The sequence below is a fragment of the Lepus europaeus genome, chromosome 5 (assembly GCF_033115175.1).
Source record: "Lepus europaeus isolate LE1 chromosome 5, mLepTim1.pri, whole genome shotgun sequence".
Classification (NCBI taxonomy): Eukaryota; Metazoa; Chordata; class Mammalia; order Lagomorpha; family Leporidae; genus Lepus; species Lepus europaeus.
In genome coordinates, this window is record NC_084831.1 from 148975 (window position 1) to 170712 (window position 21738).

The 21738-nt window shown below is 66.9% G+C and overlaps 1 protein-coding gene and 1 long non-coding RNA gene across 10 annotated transcripts; both read right to left on the reverse strand.

Annotated features, from left to right (window-relative positions):
- Window position 1: 1 nt before the first annotated feature.
- On the reverse strand, window positions 2–11579 carry C5H1orf159 (chromosome 5 C1orf159 homolog). 9 transcript variants are annotated; one of them, XR_009865887.1, is made up of 11 exons: window positions 10106–10496; window positions 9427–9575; window positions 7845–7967; window positions 7654–7750; window positions 5797–5872; window positions 5204–5299; window positions 4012–4146; window positions 3422–3447; window positions 3290–3320; window positions 2590–2740; window positions 2–2472 (listed from the first exon to the last, which is right to left on the reverse strand). XR_009865887.1 is itself a non-coding variant. In XM_062190250.1 (10 exons), exons 4-10 carry the CDS (start codon window positions 7723–7725, stop codon window positions 2646–2648), a joined length of 531 nt encoding a protein of 176 aa, XP_062046234.1. In that variant the 5' UTR covers window positions 7726–7750; window positions 7845–7967; window positions 9427–9575; window positions 10106–10496; the 3' UTR covers window positions 2–2645. The 9 variants fall into 9 exon arrangements, 8 of the variants coding, with proteins under 8 accessions (XP_062046234.1, XP_062046233.1, XP_062046230.1 ...); XM_062190250.1 differs by having other exon boundaries at window positions 2–2740; XM_062190249.1 differs by lacking the exon at window positions 3422–3447 and having other exon boundaries at window positions 2390–2472; window positions 10106–10501.
- A 932-nt stretch (window positions 11580–12511) lies between these two features.
- Window positions 12512–13489, reverse strand: LOC133760533 (uncharacterized). Its single transcript, XR_009865990.1, has 2 exons — window positions 13433–13489; window positions 12512–12738 (listed from the first exon to the last, which is right to left on the reverse strand). It is a non-coding gene; the product is annotated as an uncharacterized LOC133760533 (long non-coding RNA).
- Window positions 13490–21738: the final 8249 nt, after the last annotated feature.

Sequence of the window (21738 nt, forward strand, 5' to 3'; positions counted from 1 at the left end):
ACCCGAGCCAGGTGGCTTCTCAGTAGGGGTATTTATACCCTTCGGGTCACGCTGGCCAGGGTGCGGCCCAGCCCTGGGATTGGCTGCCACCTGTACTCTCCCAGGAGGCGGGGAGCCGGCGTGAGCATCGGCACCGGGGCTGGGGCCAGCACAGGTGTGGGAACAGCATCTCCCAGAGTGGACGCCCCTGGGGCAGGCCCCTGCTGCCCACAGGCCTCCCTGCTCTGGGAGTGGGGGTCAGGGGTCAGGACTGGCTGGTGGCCCAGAGCCTGAGGAAGCCCCCTCAGCCAGCCAGAGCCCCTGAGACTTCCGGGGGAGGGGCCGGCTCCAGCCAGAGTGGGGTCCCGCAGGCCAGGGCGTGCCCCTGCTCCCCAGGGTTGCTCCACCAGGCACAGCGGCCCCCACACAAGAGTGGCCCGACTCAGCTGGGGACCCCACACGTGGGCCTGGGTGGGGGCACACACTGAGTGGAGCTGCAGATGTCACGACTCCCAGGAGGCAGAAGCAGGCTGGGGAACAACACCCTGTGGGAACTGGGGTTCAGAAAGAGGCTCCCCTGCCTGTTCCATGAGGAAGGGGAGGGGTCCCAGGGAGGGGGCGGGGCCTTGCTCCCATGACCATGGTGACTCCAGGTCAGGTGCTGCCTCCAGGAAAGCCCTGGGTCCCCAGAGTGCTGGGAACATTCTCCCGAGGTTCGTGGGAATATCCGAGCTCTGAGGTCACCGAGCTCCTCAGTGGACAGTCAGTGCCCTGGGGCAGCGCCTGGGCTGAGGAATGTACTGGGGCCTGCCATGCAGCAGGTGGGGTCAACCCCGCCCTTCTCCACTCCCATGGTGACCGGGGCACTGGGACCTGCAGGGACGGCAGCCAGAGCGTGTGGGCATGTGCCCGTGTGCCAGGTTACTGAGTCCTCACGAACCCTCTTCAGACAGGGAACTGCACACCTCTCACTGCACTGCTGGGTAAAGACCCTGGGCGCCGGTCATCCGGCAGTGCTCAGGCCGCCGCAGGACTGCCCACATCCCAGATCCGAGTCCTCGGTCTGGGTCCCTCTCCACTCTCCACTCCAGCTTCCTGCTAACGCACACCCTGGGAGCAGCAGGTAACGACGCCACGTGGGGACCCGGACGGAGCCGAGCCCCAGCTGCTGCAGGATCCGGTGAGTGAACCAGCGGATGGGAGCTGTCTCCAAATTAAGTAAACTTAAAACAGTGAGGGGCAGGTGGGCAGTACAGTGCTCTTGGCTGCTCTCTGGGACCCTGTGCTGTCAGTGCCTGGGTCCAGTCCAGGCTGCCTCCAGCTTCCCACGGGTGGCCTGGGGAAGTAGCAGGGGAGGCCCCTGCTCCACATGGGAGACCCAGAAGCTCTTGGCTTCTGGCTTCAACCTGGCCCGGGCCATTGCAGCCATTTGGGGAGTGAACCAGCAGATGGAAGCTCTCTGTGACTTTCAGTAAATAAATCTCTTTTTTAAAATAAAAGGTGGACCAGTCACAGGGGCCTCAAGACTCCCTGGGGATGGGCCGCCCTCATTCTGTGTGCACCAGGCCAGGAGCTCATTTGGGGCCAACTGGAAGCACAAACCTGCATCTGGCCAGGCAGAGGCTCCCATCCGCCCGCGCCCGGGGTCTGCCCGCTCCCATCGTTGGGTCACTCCCAAGTGCCCAGCTGAAGGCAGGGGCCCGAGCACTGACCATCAGCTGCTGCCTCCCAGAGCGCGTGTCAGCAGGAAGCTGGGGTGAAGCCCAGGCCGCGCTGGCTCAGGCTACGGCAGCCCCAGGCCCCCTTCTCACAAAAAGGGGCAGAGAGGATGGTGGTGCCCGCACGGGGCTGAGGGCTCTGCTGGCCGCCCTCCCCTAAGGATTACGGTCTGAGGGGCTGCATTCGGGGAGGGGTCCTGGACTCATCTCCCCATGCAGGAACAGGTGATCCTTGGAGCCGTGAGGAGGGTGGCTCCAGTTTGTCTGACGCCAACCTTAATTGGCACCCCCTCCCCACTGCTGGGTGAGCAGGTGGTGGACACAGGGTATGGTGGTGCACATGGTGTGGGGGCCCTGACCCCTAAGGGACACAATGCCAGTGGCCAGCACCCAGTCCAGTGCCCGGAAGGCAGCTTTGAAGGCTCCATCCTCTGCAGGAACTCTGGCTGCTGCCACCAGGTCTGGGCTGAACACCTCACGGCCAAAATAACACCAACCTGCAGGCACTGAGGCTGGACATGTCTTTGGGTGCTACGGCCATGGGCTCCAACAGCCTCAGACTGATGTGCACCGGCCAGTGCCTGCTTTGGGGTGGAAGAGCGTCCACCACGCCTGGGACCCCCCAGCATCGTGGAAGACTTTCTGCTCACAAAGATGCCCATCAACCCAGGAAGCTCAACTGTGACTCCCAGAAGCGTGTGGTCGCGGGCTTGAGACGGCCACGGCAAAGCGGGCGGGCATCTGTCGGGTAGCTGGTTCCCAGGCCACATCCTCCCTGCCGGTGGGGAGGTGCTGGAGGAGTGCAGCCTGCCCTGGGCTCCCTGAGGCCGCACCACTTACTCCCAGCGCGTTTAGGCCAAGCAGCGCGGCTGGGCACGGCTGCATTCAGCACCTGTCAGCAGGAGGCACGCGGACGGCAGTGCTGGGCTCGTCTTGGAAGGCTCCAGGTCACACGTTGCTGATGCGGGCCTCCACCGCGAAGGCAGCAGGGTCCGTGGTCCTGGCCAGGGGCCGCTCCCGCCTGATGTAGCGTGGCTTCCGCACTGAGACAGAGCAGAGCCAGCCGGTCAGAGGCGGGGACGGCCCGGGCACTCAGATAGGGTCAGAGCCGGGCTGGGCAGAGGCGGGGACGGCCCGGGCGCTGAGACAGAGCAGAGCCGGCTGGGCAGAGGCGGGGACGGCCCGGGCACTCAGATAGGGTCAGAGCCGGGCTGGGCAGAGGCGGGGATGGCCCGGGCGCTGAGACAGAGCAGAGCCGGGCTGGGCAGAGGCGGGGACGGCTCGGGCTCAGCCAGGCCAGAGGCTTGGAGCAGTGGGTGCGGAGCCACACCAGGGTCTCTTCGCTGCAAGCTTGTGGAGGTGCTGTTTCCTCCTGGTCCAGACGCCCCGGGAGGCGGAGTCAGAAGCCAGAGGAGCCACATGGGTTGATCAGAGGGTGGGGGCCGCAGGGCATCCACTGAGCCAGGCCCTGACGCTGGCCATGGAACACCTCCCTGGGATGCCGGGACGCCGGCTAGGACCTGGAGACGCCACACACCCCAGGTGGGCACCATGCCCAGGACAAGAAGCTGAGATGCGGCAGCGGCCCTTACCTGAGGACAGTGGTGTGGGGATCATGGCAGCCTGGAAGGGAGAAGCGGCGTCGTGAGAGCTTGGGCAGCCCTGGGCGGCCTGCACAGCGCAGGAGGCCCCGCCCGGCCCACACAGCACAGGGGGTTACTTACAGCTTCACCAGGCTGCACGGCTGGGGCTGTAGAGGGGGGGGGGGGGAGCCACAGTCACCCCAGACCCTAAGCAACTGCACCCACCACTGCTCAGGCCCGGCCACCGGTGCTGTTTCTCCCTCGCACACTGTGATGGTGCCAACTTGGCTTCTCCCTGTCGCGAGGCCCTGGGGCTCCAGGGAGGCAGAGATACTGAGCAGGGAGAGGGATGGAGCTGCCCATGCCAGCTCTGGGCGGTCTAGCCTCTGCCCCTCAGGGTTTGGGAACCACCACCACCACCCACAGTGCCCCGAGTTGGCTGAGGGAGGCTGGACAGGGGTCTCGGGCTCTGATGGGCCCTTGCCCGCTGGCCCTGGAGGATCAACCCTGCTGGCTGGATGCAGAGGGCAGGGCCCCGTGTCTGGAACCCCGGAACTTCTGAACGGCGGGGTCCAGGCCCAGGGGGTGGCAGGTGCAGCATGGACCCTTAAGGAAGGCTCTGGGTGCTGGGGCAGCAGCCATGCCTTCTGTGCAGAGCCCTCCCCCACAGGAAGTATCTCCCGAGGAGCCCTGCCCCTTCCTGCCCCAGCCACACCCCAGGAAAGCAGTACCTTTGTCTCCTCTGAGGAAGATCCGGGGGAGCTTACTGGAGCGCTTCAGGTAGAAGAAGCCGGCAACGGAGAGGATGAGGCCCGAGCTGACGAAGAATGTCCCCAGGAAGAGGGAGGCAGCCACGGGGGGGCCCCCTGCGGGAGAACAAGGGCCCCTGAGGGGGCATGGCCCAGAGCTCCCGGCCCACCACCCTGCACCTTCACGGTGGCCGGCACAGCAGGGCTCGGCCCGGGGGCCTCAGGCCTCTCCAAGGCTTGGGTGAGAGTGCTAGAGGCGGCGGCCCTGGCCAGTCCCATGCCAGGAACACCGGACCCTCCCTGCTGTGGCCCTGGACAGGCTGCAGGTCACCCTGGCCTTGCCTCCTGGGCAGGTGATCTGGGGAGGACCTGCTGAACCAGGGCTGTGGGCCTTGCTGTCTGGCCAGCACTGGACACAGGAAGCCAGGGCCCTATCTGAACTGACCCCACCCTAAAACGCTGCTGCTGTGTGGCCACTTTGGCCGTCCAGGCCTGAGGCCTCCCTGTATGAAGTGAAGGGAGGAAGGCTGGGCCCTCACACCCTGCCTACGTCACAGGCTCCCCGGGAGACAGCTCACACCCCCGAGGACCAGGCCAGCAGTGTGGCAGGAGTTTCTGTTCTGGCCCCCAGAACAGGACAGCAGAGACCTCCGAGCAGCCTCCGTCCCAGTGACCAGCTTGTTCTGTGTTCTGGGGACAGAGCCCATAAGGCCAGCACTCACCTGTGAAGCTGGTGTGGACAGAGGATGTGGGCAGTGGGCACGAGCAGTGGGTGTGGGCGTGGGCAGTGGGCTGAGAGGTGTGGCAAGGATGGACTTGCCCCCGCCATGCACACTGGCCCCAGGGCTCTGGACCCTGCTGGGCCTGGCTCACGAACCAGCTCTTGGCCAGGGTCCAAGGTTGATCTGGACCTTGGACGTGCCCTGCCATGGCCACATCGGTGCCCCTTCCTCCAGGACTCACCGGGTCAGCCCTGCACTCCTGGTCGTGGGCAGTCGTGGGAGGCCCAGCCAGGCACAAGACCCACCGAGAACCCCGTGTACAAACTGAATCGGCGACTCGAGTGGGGACTGTGGTAGAGCAGCCCTCGCCCCCATGGGGCATCCCGAATGGACACAGGACCCTGGGGTTCACCCTCCCCAGGTGTGCGAGCCATGAGGGGCGGGGCACGTACAGCCTCTGCACGCGGAGCCGCCGGGGGCTGGCACAGTGGCGTTCCTGCAGCGGGTGCAGCTGGCACTGCCGTCGGCATTCCAGCGCCGGTAGCAGCCTGTGCGGGTGGTGAGAGCGGAGCCCTTAGGTCAGCGGTCTTCTGGGAATTCCTACGTATTCTGAGTTGGTAAAACTCATTCCAGAACACGAATGCATTCCGGGCACTCTGGCTGACCCACAGGGCCCAGCGCCAGGGCTGGACAGCTGGAGGATGTGGGAGCCCCACCCCTCGCGGCAGCCGTGAGAGGAGCTGGAGGGGGCTCATCTCCCCCACCCCGCTGCTCCCTGCCCCCACCCCCTCCCCCCAAGGCCTCCACACCTTGGCCAGACGTGAACACCCACGAGACGCCAGTAGCCACCACCCGACTGCGGTGACCACCAGCGACGTCTCCCGAGGCTGCTGGACGGGGCTGTGGGGAGGGCGGCCGAGGGCATGGACACTGCGCAGCCTGCACAGGGCCACAGGCTCCTCACGCGCCAGGTGGCCCAGAGCCCGGGGAGAAGAGGCCCTGACAGGGCAGCCCCACCCGAGCCCTCCGATGCTCTGGGACTCACCTGGGCCACAGAGGCTCGTGCCTGGGCAGCTGGCGTTCACGTCCACCACGTCCACACAACACTCGGGCTGCTGGGCCTGGGGACGGGGACGCGTCCGTGAGGCTCCAGCGTGGGCCCACCCGAGGGGCCCCCTTGCTGGCACCTCAATGCCCAGAGGCAGCGTCAGGACAGACCTAGGGAGAACCTCAGCCCCGGACAGAACCCACAGGGCCTGCCTCAGACGGAGGGGGGCTGGGCTGTCCCTGTGTGCCTGACGACAGTCTGGTCACCTCACAGTGTCAGTGTCGCTGCCCTCACCCCTCCTCGTGAGCCTGTGGCCAGGAGCATGGGAGCGAGGCCTGTCCAGCAAGACTCCAGGGCTGGGCCAGAGCAACCCCAGGGGCTGGATCTGAGCACCAGCTCTTGCGTCCACCCGGAGGTTGGAGTGGTCAGAGGCTGGGGCTCAGGCCCCCACCCCCACACACGGCCTGTGGGCAGTGGGCAGTCAGCAGGTGCAGGAGGGCGTCGGCCCCTCCCACCCATCTCCTCAAGCAGGCTTTTGACCTCTGCCTGACCCGGGGGGCACGCAGGAAGCCCCTTGCCTCAGCTCCCCGGATGCAGGACGCAGAAACAGGTGGTCATTCCTGCGTCCAGCGCTGGCTGTAAGATCCGCAAGCGTCCGGAGTCCCACAGACCCTGTCCTGCGTGAAGCTGGCGAGTGCCGGGGGAGGGAAGAAGTGTCCCCCCAACAGCCCTCGGCACGGGCAGGGAGTGTCCCAGCCTCACCTGGAACCTTCGGGGTGGGGTCTTCCTGCCCCACCCTCTAAAGTCCCCTGGGGAGGGTGGAGCTCAGGGCCTTTCTCCAGTACGTGGGTCTCCCTGGCCTGGGGCAGAGCTGCCTGCAGCCACGGCCTCCCACCTGGCGGGACCCCAGTGGGCAGTGCTGTGAGCCAGTAACACCCACAGCAGGGGCGGGGGGCTGCACCCAGGGTCTTCTTGTGAGTTTCCAACGTAACCCACAGAGGAAGTGCCGGGCCAGGCCTGCATTCTGGGGCGGCTCAAGCCGGCACCCAGTGACCACGGGGCTGGCTGAGACTTCAGCTCTGTGGCTCCCAGGACCTGGCTTCTGTCTCTGAGATGGGGATGGGCATCTGAGGAGTGCCAGGGAGGGGGCACAGCCAGTGAGGAAGGCCCAGCCCTAGCTCAGGGTCTACTGCCCGCCAGCCCCAACAGCTACTCCCAGGCAGCGTGGGCTCTGGTCAGCTGTGGGAGAGGAGACTCTGTCTTGGCTAAGGTAAGGGGCCAGAACTGTGGCCCAGTGGGTAAAGCCACAACCTGTGATGTTGGCATCCCATATGGGCGCCAGCTCAAGTCCCAGCTGCTCCACTTCCCATCCAGCTCTCTGCTAACGCACTTTGGGAAACCAGTGGAAGATGGCCCAAGTGCTTGGGTCCCTGCACCCAAGTGGGAGACCTGGAAGAAACTCCTGGCTTCAGCCTGGTGCAGCCCCGGCCGTTGTGGCCATCTGGGGAGTGAACCAACAGATGGAAGATCTCTGTCTCTGCCTCTCCCTCTCTCTGTATCTCAGACTTTCAAATAAATAAGTAAATCTTTAAAAAAAAAAAAAAAAAAGCCAGGTTTAGCAGAAAGAAGCTTCCCCGGGGTCGAGAGGGACTCATGCGGGAAGAGGAGCCAGCGTCTGCTGCCCTCAGCACGGCCCAGGCCCTGCGTCCAGGACAGTGAACCCAGTTCGCGTCCCTGGAGCAGGGGCTCAGGTACTCCCGTGGCTGAAGGGAGAGGCCCCGGGGGAAGCCCACCGCCCCACGTGGAGGTTCTAACCCACTCGTGTCAGCGACTGGGGCCACAACGGTCACTCACCATGCTTTCGGTGGACTTGCTGGCCACACCTACCAGAAGGCCAGCCAGGAATACAAGGCACCGCAGAGCCATGCCAGGGGGCGCGAGGAGGTGGGGCCTGCGAGGAGGAGGCGGGGCCTGTGAGGGGGCGGAGTGCCATACGGACTGGGCCTGTGGGGCAGTGGGTGGGCACAGGTGCAGGGACCCCTTACCTGCCCCTGCAGGACAAGAGCTACAGACATCGGATCCTCCCTTCCCGGGCGGTCAGTGGTCAGCGGTCAGCTACGCTGAGAGGTCACGGACTGGCCTGTGGCCGCCATGCCTAGCTCCAAGGCCTGCAGATCAAGCGGCAGGTGAGGCCCACAGCCAGCAACCAGAGGCCCCACGGGACTCCTGGTAGACCACACCCACGTGGACACTGGACTCAGCCTTGTGGACATCTTCCTATCACCCCCAGGTATGGACCACGCCCTGCCCTTGCGAGGCCCCTCACACTGGCCATCACCCCGAGGATGTCCACTGGCAGCTGGGAACCTCCAGGCCACAGGCAGCTTCCCTGAGCAGTCACGGGCACAGGGGGGCAAACAAGCAGCCCCCATCTTGTGGAGGGCTTAAACCCAAGAACGCAGAACTCGGAGACCACGAGACCCAGCCCCAGGCTGCATCTGCAGCACTAACAACGCTGACCCACCTGTGTCGGGGAGAGGCAGACAGGCAGAGAACTCTGCCCACTGGGTCACTACCCAGATGCCCATAGTGCCGGGGCTGGCCAAAGCCAGGAGCTCCACCCAGGTCCGCCACGAGGATGGTGGGACCCACACACTGGGGCCATCACCTGTGGCCCCCCAGGGCACAATGAGTCAGGAGCCAGAGCCTGGAACCCAACCCAGGCACCGATCCACATGGGCTCCGGGGTCCTCACCACTAGGCCACACGACCACTCCGGAATCTGCAGTTTTAACAGGTTTAAGTTTAACAGTTTTAAGCAGGTCAGCCGACCGGGGGCTTCCAGAGGCCTCTCTCTGCCTCACTCGCTCCCGCCACCTGCAGCCTGACCCTGGCTGGCCCATCTTGGGGTCTGGGAAGGGCTGTCGGCCCCTGAGCCAAGGTGGACACAGACTCCAGCACCCACATCAGAAAGGAAGGTGGGTGGGGGATTCACACGATGCCCGTGCATGAGGGGCCCCACCCTGCAGGAGGCCGGGCTGGGGAGCCTGGCACAGCTCAGGCCCCTGCAAGCATCAGCGTCTACCCACAACAGCCCCGCTCTCCCCTGCTGACAACACCTGCTGTCCCAGCCACCTCCCGCCTTCTACCCTGCAAAGATGGCCCCTGGAGAACCACAGGAGGTCAATCAAATGTCACAGAGACCACACTCGCCATGGGTCAGGGACCACTCTGCGCTCTCTGAGAGGCGTCCCCAGGGCCACAAGGGACAGCAAATCCAGCCCAGGCACCAGAAGCCCAAGGTTGGGCACTCGGATCTGGGCGCTGCTGCACCCAAGGGAGACCTGGAGGGAGCTCCAGGTTCCTGGTTGTGGCCTGGCCCAGCCCTGAAGCTGTGGGCACTTAGGGAGTGAACCAGCAGACATGACATCTCTGTCTCTGTAGCTCTGGGTTCAAATAAAATAAACACATAAACAAATAAACTTTAAGAAGTCCTGAAATCAGAACCTCAGCTCCCACATAGGAAATGACAGCTGGATCAGGAGGCTGAACCCAAGAACCAGAACCACAGAAACCTCTGAGCCATGGTGGGGCGGCGCGGGCCGACACAGCCCCCTGCCAACGCACCTGGGGAGGGGGCGGTCCCGCGCTGGGTCCCCATCAGGGACGGCCCGGCCCAGGCACATCAGCAGGAAGCAGGACTGGCAGTGGGGCTCGAGCTGGGGTCCACATGGGCAGCGGCTTCACCCCTGCACCAACACCAGACCTGTGGCGTTCTAGAGACCCAACCCGATAGACTGTGAGCACGCGGGACACGCCCGGCCTGGAGGCTGACAGCCCAGGGCGAGCCGGGGGTCCCCGCGGGGCGGGAGGCTGACAGCCCAGGGGGCGCCCGGGGTCCCCAAGGCAGGTGCGGGCGGGGCAGGGTCCTGCAGCTGTGGAGTTGTTCTCTGGGAAAACTTGGTCTCTGCAGCTTCTCTGAACCTGAAGCAGTGACATCCTCAGGCGTGGGCTGGGTCGCCTCCCCCGGGGACGGAGGATCCCCGCACCCGAGGGACAAGAACGCCCGGATCCCACACTCGCCAGGGTCACAAACGCTAGGAGCCCACCCGACCAGCCGCAGCAGGAAGACCCTCAAGACCAGGGCCTGGCACTGAGCAAAGGGTGGGAGACACAGGGGGAGGGGCACCGGGCACCTCCGCTCCTTCCTGGGGGTGGGGGGTGGGGGGCGGCTGACGGCGCAAATCCACCTGGATGTGACACCTGGGCAACCCAGACCGCGCCCCACCTGCTTCAAAAATCTTACCCCAGACAAAAAGATAAACCGCGGGGCAAAACGAATTCCTACAACGCGCTGGAAAGCTGTGCGTTCCCACGGCTCCCACGGGTGACCGGTGCCCACGAGGGGTCAGGGGCCGGCAGCTGCAGCCGAGACGGGGCGGCACAGCTCGACTGACGCGTGAAGCCGCTCCCAGCCCTACAGGCAAACCTGTCGCGCTTTGATGGAAAACCGATGCATCGGCTCTGGCTGCACAGGAACCGCGCGGCTCTCCCTGCAACTCCCCCCGCCCCGGGACGCTGGACCAGCCGGAGCCCACCCAGAGGCAGCCAGTGTTCTTCAAAGGAGGCCCGGCAGAGCCAGGCGGACAGCGGGCGAAGCGGCGAGGGCCGGGACGCGCGGGCAGGAGACGCCCCGTGCCCTCCGCTCCCGGCCGGGTGCGACCCCGCGCGGCGGCTCTCGCGGACAGAGCGCCCAGCCCAGCCCGGGGACCGGTAGCGCCCCGAGGTCCCGCGCGCGAAGCTGCGTTCCTCCCCTTCGGGGCGCCCACCGCGCAGGGGTCTCGCCAGAGAAAGCGCGCAAAGCCACGCCGGACAGCCTGGCCCTCGCGTCCGCACCGGCGCTGTCCGCAACCCGCGCCCGCGCGGGGACCGCCCGGGGGCTGCTTTCCCTGGGGACGCGGGCCCTGCGCTCCCGCAACGCGGAACTCCACCCACTCCCCGAGCAGGGGAACGCAAGCGGAACGCGAGCGCGCGGGGGCCCAGCCGGCCGCCCGCCCCACCTGGGCCGTCCCCAGCTGCCGGCCCAGAAGCAGACCCGCCGAGCCCCTCAGCCTCTCGCCCGCCCCGGGGCCCCGCACTCACCTCGCAGCCCTTCGGGGTCCTGGTTCGTACCCCCCGCCCTTCTGGTGACCACGCCGCGCCCCCTGGGACTTGTAGTCTCGCCTCCGCCCCAGCCTGGGTGCCAGGGAGCGAGTCTTCCAGCAAGAAACTACAAGTCCCAGCAGGAATCGCGAGAGCCCGACCCATCAGGTGGGTCCCGGCCAAGAGTCTCGCGATGACGCGAGAAGCACGCGCAAAGCACCCAGGGAAGTGTAGTCCAGCGCGACTTAGCTGGATGCAAAGGACTACATTCCCCAGGAGCCCTCGCGGAGCGGCCATGTTGGGCGTTGCTAGGAGACCAGGAGCGGTCGGGGCTGCAAAGGTGCCCGGGGTCAGGCGCGGGTCCTGAGCGGCCGGAGCCGGGGTGTCCTGGGCGGCCGGAGCAGGGGTGTCCTGGGTGGATGTCCTGGGCGGCCGGAGCAGGGGTGTCCTGGGTGGACACCCTTCTGGGACTCCTCCGCGCTCTCTCCTCAGGGCGGCTGTGACGGAACCTCTGGGGCGCACGCGCTGTCTCGCAGTCCGAGCGCGTTTGGGGTTGGAAAGTTCGAGTCCCGCCGGGCAGGCAGCGCTCGCGACCTCGGCTCCGGCTTCCTCCCGCCGGGCCCCGCTGCCCACCCGAGCCCGTGCGGGGGCGGGGGCGTCACCGGAGGAGGGCGGGGCCGGAAGGGAAGGGAAGGGGCCGGGAGGGAAGGGGCGTCATCGGGGTGGGAACGGGGTGGGAGGAGCGGGGCGTCACCCGGAGTGGGGCGGGGCCTGGGAGTCACTGGGGCGGGGCCGGGAGGGGCGGTGTGGAAGGGGCGGGGCCGGGAGTCACCGGGGAGGGGAGGGCGGGGCGTCACCCGGGTGGGGCGGGGCCTGGGAGTCACTGGGGCGGGGCCGGGAGGGGCGGTGTGGAAGGGGCGGGGCCGGGAGTCACCGGGGAGGGGAGGGCGGGGCGTCACCCGGGGCGGGGCGGGGCCTGGGAGTCACTGGGGCGGGGCCGGGAGGGGCGGTGTGGAAGGGGCGGGGCGCTGCCGTGGGGCGGGACTGGGGGACGGGGCGCGTGGCTGAGGCTGGTCCTGCGGGGTGACCACGCGGTGCGGCCTCCCGCTGCCCGCCCTGGAAGCCGGACATCAGGCAGCGCAGCGGAAGCGGCACCTGCGCTCTCTGGGCGCGGGCGTGCTGGGAGACACAGGGTGCGGACAGGACCCGAGACGGCCCCGCGCTCGACCGCCCGCGAGGGGGGAGCGTCCCCTGCCCTCTGCGTCTCCCGTCTAAGTCCACGCCTGGCCAGCTGGCCGCTGCCACGGGGACGCTGGGTGCATGGCGGGCACCCTGCCGGGGCGCGTGGGCGGCCGGGGCCACGTCCAGCCTCCGCTGTCTCGGGCCCTGCGCCGCCCCACCTTCTGCATCTTCATCGTCCGCTGGGTCCGCGCACCCTGTGCGGAGTCCGCTGGTCCCAAGGGTCCCTGCCTCATCCGTGGGCGTCTGCAGGTCCTGGCCTTGCCCCGGGCCCGGCAACACGGCCGGCTCGGGTGCTGGGCTGCGTTAATGGCACGGTAACGCCTCTGTATGGATTTTCAGATTTCTTTATTAATTTTAAAGCCAGAGTGATGGAGAGGGGGAGAGAGAGAGAGAGAGGTCCTCCATCCGCTGGTTCACTCCCCAGTTGGCCACAGCGGCCAGGGCTGGGCTAGGTCAATGCCAGGAGCCAGGAGCTTCTTCCGGGTCTCCCAAGCGGGTGCAGGGGCCCAAGGACCTGGACCATCTTCTGCTGCTTTCCCAGGCCACAGCAGAGAGCTGGGTGGAAAGTAAAGCAGCCGGGACTAGAACCAGCGCCCACGTGGGATGCCGGCGCTGCAGGCAGAGGCTGAGCTCCCCCTCCACAGCCCCGCCCCACCCCTGCGAAACTGCCCTTGGCGGGAAGTTGACCCCGCCAGCGAGGTAGGCTGGTGGGACCCCGATGGCTGCATTTGGAGGTGGGGTGCGGGTCGCCCCTCTTCTCGGCCGCCCCCTGGTCCCCGCAGGTTCCGGGGCGATGCCAGGGCTTGGTGCAGGTGCCCCGCAGTCCAGGCAGCAGCCCCAGGTGCAGAGCGGGACCCGGCCAGCAGGTGGCGCGGCCCCTGCCGCGGCGTGCACCAGGCTGCACACACCCCAGGGCGCCAGGGGTGTCCCGGGGGCCGACGACGCGGCTGGACACGGCACGGGACCTTCCGAGGGAGGGGCAGGAGGCTCCGGACGGCAAGTGGAGCGGCCCGGCGCCCGCCATCCCAGGGCGCTCGCTGTGCGAGGCGGGCCGGGGTCCACCCGGCCCCCACTTTAGCTTTTACGCACCTTAAATCCCCGCGCGCGTCTGGCCCTGACAGCGGTCACTCGGGGAGGGGGAGGCCGAGCCCGAGGGTCTCCACGCGCTCACGAGACCCGCCCCCCCCCTCGCCCCAGCCTGCGCGTCTCTCCTCTCCCCTGCCTGGTGCACGCAGACTCCCGCGCTAACCTCGGAAGCCAGGTTTTGCGGGGTGGGGGCTCCCCAATGCAGTCAGGTCCACACCGGAAGTGGACGCAGGAGGGCCCGCCCCGCCCCGTGTCCCGATGGGCTGGGCCCAGGTCTGTGACCAGGACTTGTCCTGTGAGGTCAGTGCGGCACCGCCCTGGAAAGGGTTTAAACCTGTTTATTTAAGATTTATGTGTTTACCGGAAAGGCGGGTTAGAGAGGGTTTGTCCGCTGGTTCACTCCCCCGGTGGCTGCCCTGAGCGGGGAGTAGGTTGGAGGCGTCACGGGCGCCCCACTCGTGTTTCTGGGCCAAGCTGCGCGTCCACTGAGGGGCTTCTCTTGGCTCAGTCTCGGGGAACGGCTGCAAGGTGGGTGGGGCGGAGGGCCAGAAGCGGCTGGAGTGAGGGGCAGCAAGGGCAGGGGGTAACCAGTGGGCAGCTGCGGAGGTGAGCGAGGATGTGGCCCCGCCCCCAGGAAAGTGAACGCATACACACGTGCGCACATATGTACACTCAGAGACGCACATGCAGGCCTGTGCACACACATGGGCACAGACACGCACACCCTGCACCCACACAGGGACACAAATGCACAGGCACATGCACACACATGCACACAGACACACAGACACACGCACAGACCTGTGCACACACATGGGCACAGACACACACACCCTGCATCCATACAGGGACACAAATACACAGGCACATGCACACACATGCACACAGACACACATGTGCACACACACATCGGCACATGCACAGACATGCACACACCTGCACCCATACAGGGACACACACGTGCACACATATGTATACTCAGAGACGCACACGCAGACCTGTGCACACACATGGGCACAGACATGCACACCCTGCACACACACACTCATGCACACAGGCACATGCACACACACGCACACAGACACACGCACAGACCTGTGCACACACATGGGCACAGACACACACACCCTGCATCCACACAGGGACACAAATACACAGGCACATGCACACACATGCACACAGACACACATGTGCACACACACATCGGCACATGCACACACCTGCACCCATACAGGGACACACACACGTGCACACAGGCACATGTGCACACACACATGGGCACAGACGCACACACCTGTACACAGACACAGACACACACGGGCACACAAGTGCACGCACACACAGGCGCGCACACACATGAACAGAGGCAGACCTGCACCCATGAGCACACACAAGGGCACAGAGACGCACACACTGCACCCACACAAGCACACACGCACCTGTGCACACACACACGGTCACAAACAGCTTCAGGCTGCAAACAGCTGCCTGGCCAACCGCAGTGCAGCCAGGGGCAGGAGATGGGGTCCCCCTGCTCAGGGCCCCCTGGATGACAGAAGGAGCTGAATCTCTGGGGCAGGGGGCCGGTGGGGGGCAGGGCCAGGCTTCCCCAGGGCTGTTTGGCTTTTGTGCTCTGAACTGCAGCTAGGCCATCTGCTGCCGTGGGAGGGGGAAACCGAGGCAGGCTCCCGACAGCGCTGGGGCCTCCAGGCCTGAGAGGTGCCAGTCGGGGCCTCCTAGAGGGACTGTCCTGTTTCATTAGCTCAGGAGCGGGGCCCCGGGGCCCAGCGTGCCCAGGCCAGCTCCCGGCTCCTCAGGGGACACAATTATCCACAGTTGGCTCCCAGGGGGCCAACTTTCCTGGCAGCCCCAGCTCCTTCTACGGGGGGGGGGGTGCTCCTGCAGCTCATCAGCTCCTCCCAGACGCCCCCAGTAATCAGAGCAGGTGTCTCCTCCCTGGGCTGGGGCCTGAGCAGAGCCGGCGGAGAGACCACCCGTCTGTGTGCCTGCTCTGGGTGGGCCCTGCAGCCCCCCTGGGCGCTGGGCCGAGGGACCCCATGTGAACGCAGGTGGCCTGGCCATGCCCCTCGTGGCTCAGGGCCAAGCGGGCGAGGCCTCCCGCGCTCTGGGCAGGAAGGGGGAGGCCCAGCACCGGCGAGGGCGCGACAGCCGTGGGCCCTGAGCTCACTCTCGGCCTCGGAGGATTTTGCACCCGAGCACCCTTGGGGCCTCTCCGGGTGGCCATTCCCGAGCCGGCCTGCAGGGGGCGCCCCTCCACCCGGACGAGGCCGAACGTCCCCGCATCTCTGCTTGATGTCTGTGGGAAGACCCGGGCCAGGGAAATCACGGAGGTCCCCCGCCCCATGCCTTCCCCACGCGGTCACTGCCAACAACACTCGCAGGGCCAGTGGGCACCATGCCGCCCAGGTGTGCTCTGGATGCCCGCAGGGGCTCCTGGGGAGTGGCTCCGGCAGCGCGGTGGACGCTGGGGCCTCCAGCATGGACACTTCCTGGCGTCCGGCTGCGAGGACGTGGGCTCCCTGGCATGGAGCCGCTTGGCTCAGGACTGGGCAGAAGGAGCCATGACCACGGCGACAAGAAGCAGAAATCCTCGGCCAGCCTGGGCCAGGGCCCTGCAGCGGCCTTGTCCCGGCATTGGGCTGGGCCTCATGCAAGCTGGCTGATCCGCCCTCACAGACACCCTGGAGCCCCTGGCCATGCAGGGCTGCGGTGTCCAGCAGCCTGGCCGTCGCCTCCGGGCTGCTACGTGGGTTATGAAAAGCCCACTCTGCTGGGACCGCCCTGGGAGCACAGCTGCTACACACGTGTGTGCGTGCATGTGCACATGTGTGTGTGTGCGTGTGAGGGGGGACAGCTGTGCCCCTCGACCCCCGTGCCCCCCAGGGTCCCCAGCAGTGTCAGGGCAGTGGCGACAGGAAGTGCCCTGTGACTGCTGGTGTGGCCACTGCCCCAGAAGCCCCTGCCCTGCCCTCTGCTCACTGGGACCTGGTCACCATTGCTGGCCTCTGGGACCCCTGGGCCTCCTCCCAGGGAGTCAGCGCGAGGTCAGCCCTGTCCTCTGGGGGGCGCTGGCCCTTGTGCCATGGAGGGAGGTAGCATCCCCCCAGCCACGTTACCGTGTTCTTGGGGTGCTGCACTGGGACCCTCCCCTCTCAGGCCCCCTCACTACTTCCTGCAAAGCCGAGCCCCACCCTGGGCAAATATTTGTTTGGAAACAGGCTCACCAGGACCTAGGCAGCACAGGAGACGCAGGAGCTGCTGAGGCCCCCAAGCCGGGGCGGAAGCCGAGGGGCATGGTCCCTGCACCCCTATGGCCGCCAGTCTGGCCTGTGGGCTCTGGCAGGTGACGTGGTAACCACAGAGCCCAGGGCAGCTCTGGAGGGCCTTCCCTGGGAGGTAGGCGCTGAGGGCCGGACCCCAGGCTGCTGCCCGCTCCCCAGCCCTGGTCACCGGTCTCAGGGGGCAGCACAGCCAGTCTGGCCCCAGAAGTGGACTCCAACCCTGTGTCTTCTGCAGCCCTGCCTCCCCCTCTGCCCCACAGGACTCACACCCGCCCTGCAGGCCTCGGGGACCGAGCCCCACACTCTGACGCTGGGCGGGGGCTGGCTGTGAGAGTTGGCTGGCTTAGCATCCACCGAGGCTTGGACACAGACCCTTGAGTTGCCCCAGGGGAGCTCCTGGGCTATGCCGACCTCCCTGGGGGCAGAGAGGCTTTCAAGGGGAGAAAGAAAGAGAGAGAGAGAGGCCCACCTGCCCCAAGCCCACGGGCAGACAGGAGGGCTGGTCCTGGCCCAGGAACACCTGTTGTCAGTTTGGGGCCTGTGGGAGACGGGTGGACAGAAGTGGGGAGTGGGAGGCAGGGGCCTGGGGTGCCACGGCTCTGGCAGGCAGATCCACTCACCCACTCAGCAGCCCTGTGGCCAGGCCCAGCCCTTCCGCCTCCCCAGGGCAGCCCGTGGAGCTGCTGGGACTCAGCCTGGCCAGGTCTGGCCTGGGCCCCAAGTCCCCTCCATGCCTGTGGGGGACGTGCCAGGTGTCTCCCACCTATCCAGCCCTGCTGGGCTCTGTGGCTTTGCCCCAGGCTTCTCAGTCAGCAGTGGGCAAGGCGCCCACCTGCTCCCACATTGTAGCACAGGAGACCACACCTCGAACGTGGGACATCCTCACCCTGCACCCGCCCCTCAGCACCCGTGGGAACGGGGGCGGCTTGGCCACGAACCCCATAGCCTTCTGAGGCCATGGAAGCTGCGCCACGCCACCCCCAAGGCCCGGTCTTGTGGGGCTCTTGTCCTGGGTCAGCTGCTGCTGTGAGCACAGCTCCCCGACCCCTCGCAGGAAGGGACCCCCACTTTGGGCCCCTTGATAGCTGGGTCCTCCAGGTGGACCTGCCTCTCCCTGCCCTGGTAGACACTGAGAGCCCCCTGGCCAGGGCTGCCTGCCCAGGACACAAGAGCTGGGTGGAGCCGACAGGAGGCCCCAGTGCAGGCCACCAGCACTTGTTGGGGAGGGGTCTACACCTGTGACCCCCGTGGCGGCGTCCTACCCTCTCCCCTGCTCATGCATGTTGGGGTCCTCAGGATCTGGCCCCACCCCGTGCCTGCCTGGCCCTGCCCACTCTGTCCACTGCCCTCCTGGGGACCCTTTCCCCCAGAGACCCTCAGTCCTGCCACCTCTTCAGGCCACAGGCAGCCCCCAAGAAAGCCCCCACCCTGGTCTCTCCCACCACCTGCTCTGTTTGGGATGGGTGCAGGGTCTTCCCCAGGGGTCTCATCGGGGGCCACGGCTCCAGCACCCCTCCCGGCTCAGATGGTGCCATGGCTCCTGTGATTCTCCCCCCAGCCGTGGCTCTGAGTGCCTCCTGGAGCGGCCAGTAGGCTCCTTCCCTGTCACCTTTCCAGGGGAGGTGGGGGTTTGCAGTGTCCCTGAGCCCGAGCGCTGACTCCAGCATTGCAAACACCATGGGGACTCCCACGGCCCTCCACCTTCCCAGAGTGCCCAGAGGGCCAGGCAGAGGACCGGCCCTGCAGCTGGCCGAGGGCAGCCGTGTGCCGACCCCGGGAGCGTCTCAACAGACGTTCTTCAAAGTCAGGGCCCGGGGCCCGGTCACCGCGAACACACGGGAGGCGCGGGGTCCCCTGGGGAGAGGACAGGGCCGAGGTGCACGGGGGAGCGGCTGCGCCCGAGCCCAGGGCCGGCCTGGCGGCCTCGTGCCCGCAGTAAGCGGGGCTGCACCTGCAGGAGGCCCTGGAGACCGAGCAAAGCGCAGGTCCCCAGGCACGGGCGCGAGGAGACGACCAGGCCGTCCAGCCGCGGGAGAAGCCGCCCCCGGACACCTGCGTCGTGCCCGGGATCCAGGGTCACCTGCACTCCCGCCCCGCTGCGCGCGAGGACAGAGGCCCGGGTGGAGTCCCCGGCGGCCCCAACCGCTGTGGGATGGGGGGGGGGGGGTGTTTCTCTCTCCCTCCCCAACTGAGCTGCTCGTAGAGTTAATGAAATGAATGCAGAAATGTTTAAACCCGCAGGTCCCGCACCGCGCCCGCCGCAGGGGTTTCGGGACCCGGGCGCACTTGTCGCGGAGGCTGCGAGAGACAAAGCACGAATAACCAGGAAAACCGCAGAGAAGGGACCCCGCCCCCACACACACACACTGCACACGCGCGCTGCGGACAACGGGCGCCCCACGACCTTGAGCACGCGCAGTGCGGACAACAGCGGACCTGGCCAACCTTAGGCTTTGCGCACGCGCAGTGGGGAGCAACGGCCAACACGGCCGATCCCATACAGCGCATGCGCACTGCGGACCAAGGCGCCACAAACTTTGCGCACGCGCAGTCTGGATAACGGCAGCCCCGGCCGAGCGCAGGCTTTGCGCACGCGCAGTGGGGACGCGGTGGGGGCACTTTGCCCGATGACGCTGGGGACGCGGGCTCCTAATGTGGGCAAAATAAAACGGGGTGCCCCCCAGCGCGCATGGAGAGAGCTGCTCTCCGGGGGGTCTGGTTGTGTGGTGCAAGAGCAGCCGCGACCCCTGTGGGCCCAGTGGGGCTGAGGGCGCCGCGGCCCGGGCCGGAGCCTGGGGGGGGGGGGGTCATGAAGGCCGGCGGCGCTGTGACCCCAGGCCCCGGGGGAGAAGCGGCGCCTTCTTCTTGGGGGAACCCCTCCACCTGGAGGCCTCACCAGAGCGGGGATCACGCGGGTGGGCAGGGACCCCCCTGAAGCCAACGTCGGGTGACCGGGGGAGGCCGAAGCCGCGTGTCCCCAGTGCCCAAGGCGAGCTTGGCCAGGGACGCCGGGGTGGGGTGAGAGGCACCGGGGCTCCTGGCCGCCAAGCCACGCTGGACCCGACTTCAAGGGGGCGGATGGGGCAGGTCCGGGCTGCCCTGCTCTAGTGCCCACCCGGTCCTAGGGGTCGCCATTCCCCGGCCGGGCCAGCGGGGCCCAGCAGCATCCATGGGGATGTCTCCAAGTGAGCAGGGCGGAGGGTGTGCAAGGAGCTGAGACCCCCGTTCTGGCCCCGCCTTCCCTCCACACTGCTCCTAGAGAGGCCGGGCAGGGGCCACAGGAGCAGGCTCAGGTGGGCGGTGATGCCCCCCCAGGGCCCCTTTGGGGGAGCCAGGCTCTGTTGACCTCCTAGGTGTCAGGTGACAGTAAGGGGGGGGGGAGGGAGGCCAGGCTGTCGCCCCCATCAGAGTGGCAGCCCTACCCAGGTGCACGGGGGCCTTGCCCTAGGTTCAGTGGGTGCTGCAGCCGCCAACGTGTGCAGGGCGTACCTGGCCTGGCAGAGCCTGGATCACCGGGCGGGCATGGGGGTAGGGGAGCAGCCAGGAGGCCAGCACTGCCGGGGGCACAGAGGAAGCTGAGGCCCACCCTGGGTTTCTCCCAGGTGGCTTCCCTCTTGCCCCCAGGCCCCTGCATTCCTGTGTAGACGCCCCTGCAGGAGACCTGGTTCCCCGGGAGCAGAAGTTAAAGATTATTCAACGCAGAATTCCTGGGCTGCGGAGCCACTGCCGCTGTACCAGGCAAAGGTTTCCACGGCGTTCCGCCCGACCAGGCCACAGCGAGACAGCGTGGGCGCCCTGGGGAGCTGCTGGGCCCAGGTAGGAGTGCGGCTTGGCCATGGCGGGAGGCGTCGGGGGCAGGCGGTCTGGGGGCGTGGTTGCCTCTGCACAGCCGGAGACCCCTGCCCCACCCTCGACGCCTGCACTCAGCACTCAGGAACAGCCTGGTTGAGGCCCAGCCCGGCGTGTCTGCGGTGTTCCTGGGAGGGCCTGGGTCCCGGCCTGTGAGGTGGAGGGGAGGGCTCAGCCTGGCCGGAAGCTGAGTGGGGTGGGGGTCTGTCCTGCCTGTGGTCTGGGGTCCTCTGACAGCAGCTGGGAAGGTGGGGCAGGGGGGGTGGCTGGCCTGGGGTCCCTGGGGCTACAGGTGCCGCAGTGCAGAATCGGTGGGGTAGCTCGGGGTCCTGGACCTCTGGGAGCTTCCTGTGGGAGATGTTGAAGGCCCCAGGCCGCCCTGGCCCAGCTGGGCGGCGGTGTTGGTCTACACTCGGGGCTCTAGAGGCATCCCCAGTGTACAGGTCGTGGCTGAGAGACAGTGGAGCTGTGGCCACTGCGGCGTGTGGCCACGTGACAGCCATGGAAGCAGCAGGACACAGCCTGCACTTGGCCTCAGACGCAGGGAGGCTGCCGGGGTGTGTGGCCAACTGTGGCCAGGGAGGGTGCAGAGACCACACTGGCCAGCAGCTGGGCTCCACAGGGCCTGGGAGGGCAACAGTGGTGGGCAGGTGACCGGGTCTGTCCTGGCAGAGGGCCCTGGGGACGGTGGCCTCGCCGGGTCTCAGCTGTCCCGACCCAGTGAGCAGTGTGTTCCCTGTCGGAGCCGTACGCCTCGCGCTTGGGGTCCAGCGTGTGTCCAGCTGGACAGACACAGCCACGGCCACCCCCAGCGGCCTGAGCACTGTGCGTCCAGCACCTGCTCTCCCTCTGCGTTCAGGAATGGGGCCGGATTCTCCCAGCGGTGCCTGCAGCCCTGCACCCCCCCCCCCAGGCCTCTGCTGTTTTCCCCGAGTTAATCATTGCCAGCTTCTCCCTGCAGTTTCCCGAGCTCATTCTCAAGTCCTTAGACGCTGGGCCGTGGTCCTGTACCGGCTGCTATGTGACCCCTGTGCCGGCTACTGCCCAGGCTGTGGCCCTGTGCCGGCTGCCCCTGGCTCCGGGTCTGGGTCTGGGTCCTGCTGGCCTCTCCCTTCTCTCTGCTCCGTGTGCTGGGCTCGGCTCTGGTTTCTGCGGTCACACCGACTGTCGAGAGTTCATTTTGTTCTCTGAGTAATCCCCGCGGTAGGAGACTCATTGTGTGCTGTGGTCGCATGGTTGTCTCACCCCGTTGAAGACATTAACAGTAGCCGTTTTTATTTTCAAAGTTTCCCTGCTTGGGGGCTGTTAAGGACGCATT

What these genes read in the sequence shown, in the direction of transcription:
- C5H1orf159 (XM_062190249.1), bottom strand. Translation starts at nt 7,725, where the DNA reads ATGGCTCTGCGGTGCCTTGTATTCCTGGCTGGCCTTCTGGTAGGTGTG. An exon ending in GCAAGTCCACCGAAAGCATG is followed by an intron (nt 5,873 to 7,653) that starts GTGAGTGACCGT and finishes CCCCGTCCCCAG; the next exon opens with GCCCAGCAGCCCGAGTGTTG. An exon ending in CCCCACACCACTGTCCTCAG is followed by an intron (nt 2,741 to 3,289) that starts GTAAGGGCCGCT and finishes GCTCTGTCTCAG; the next exon opens with TGCGGAAGCCACGCTACATC.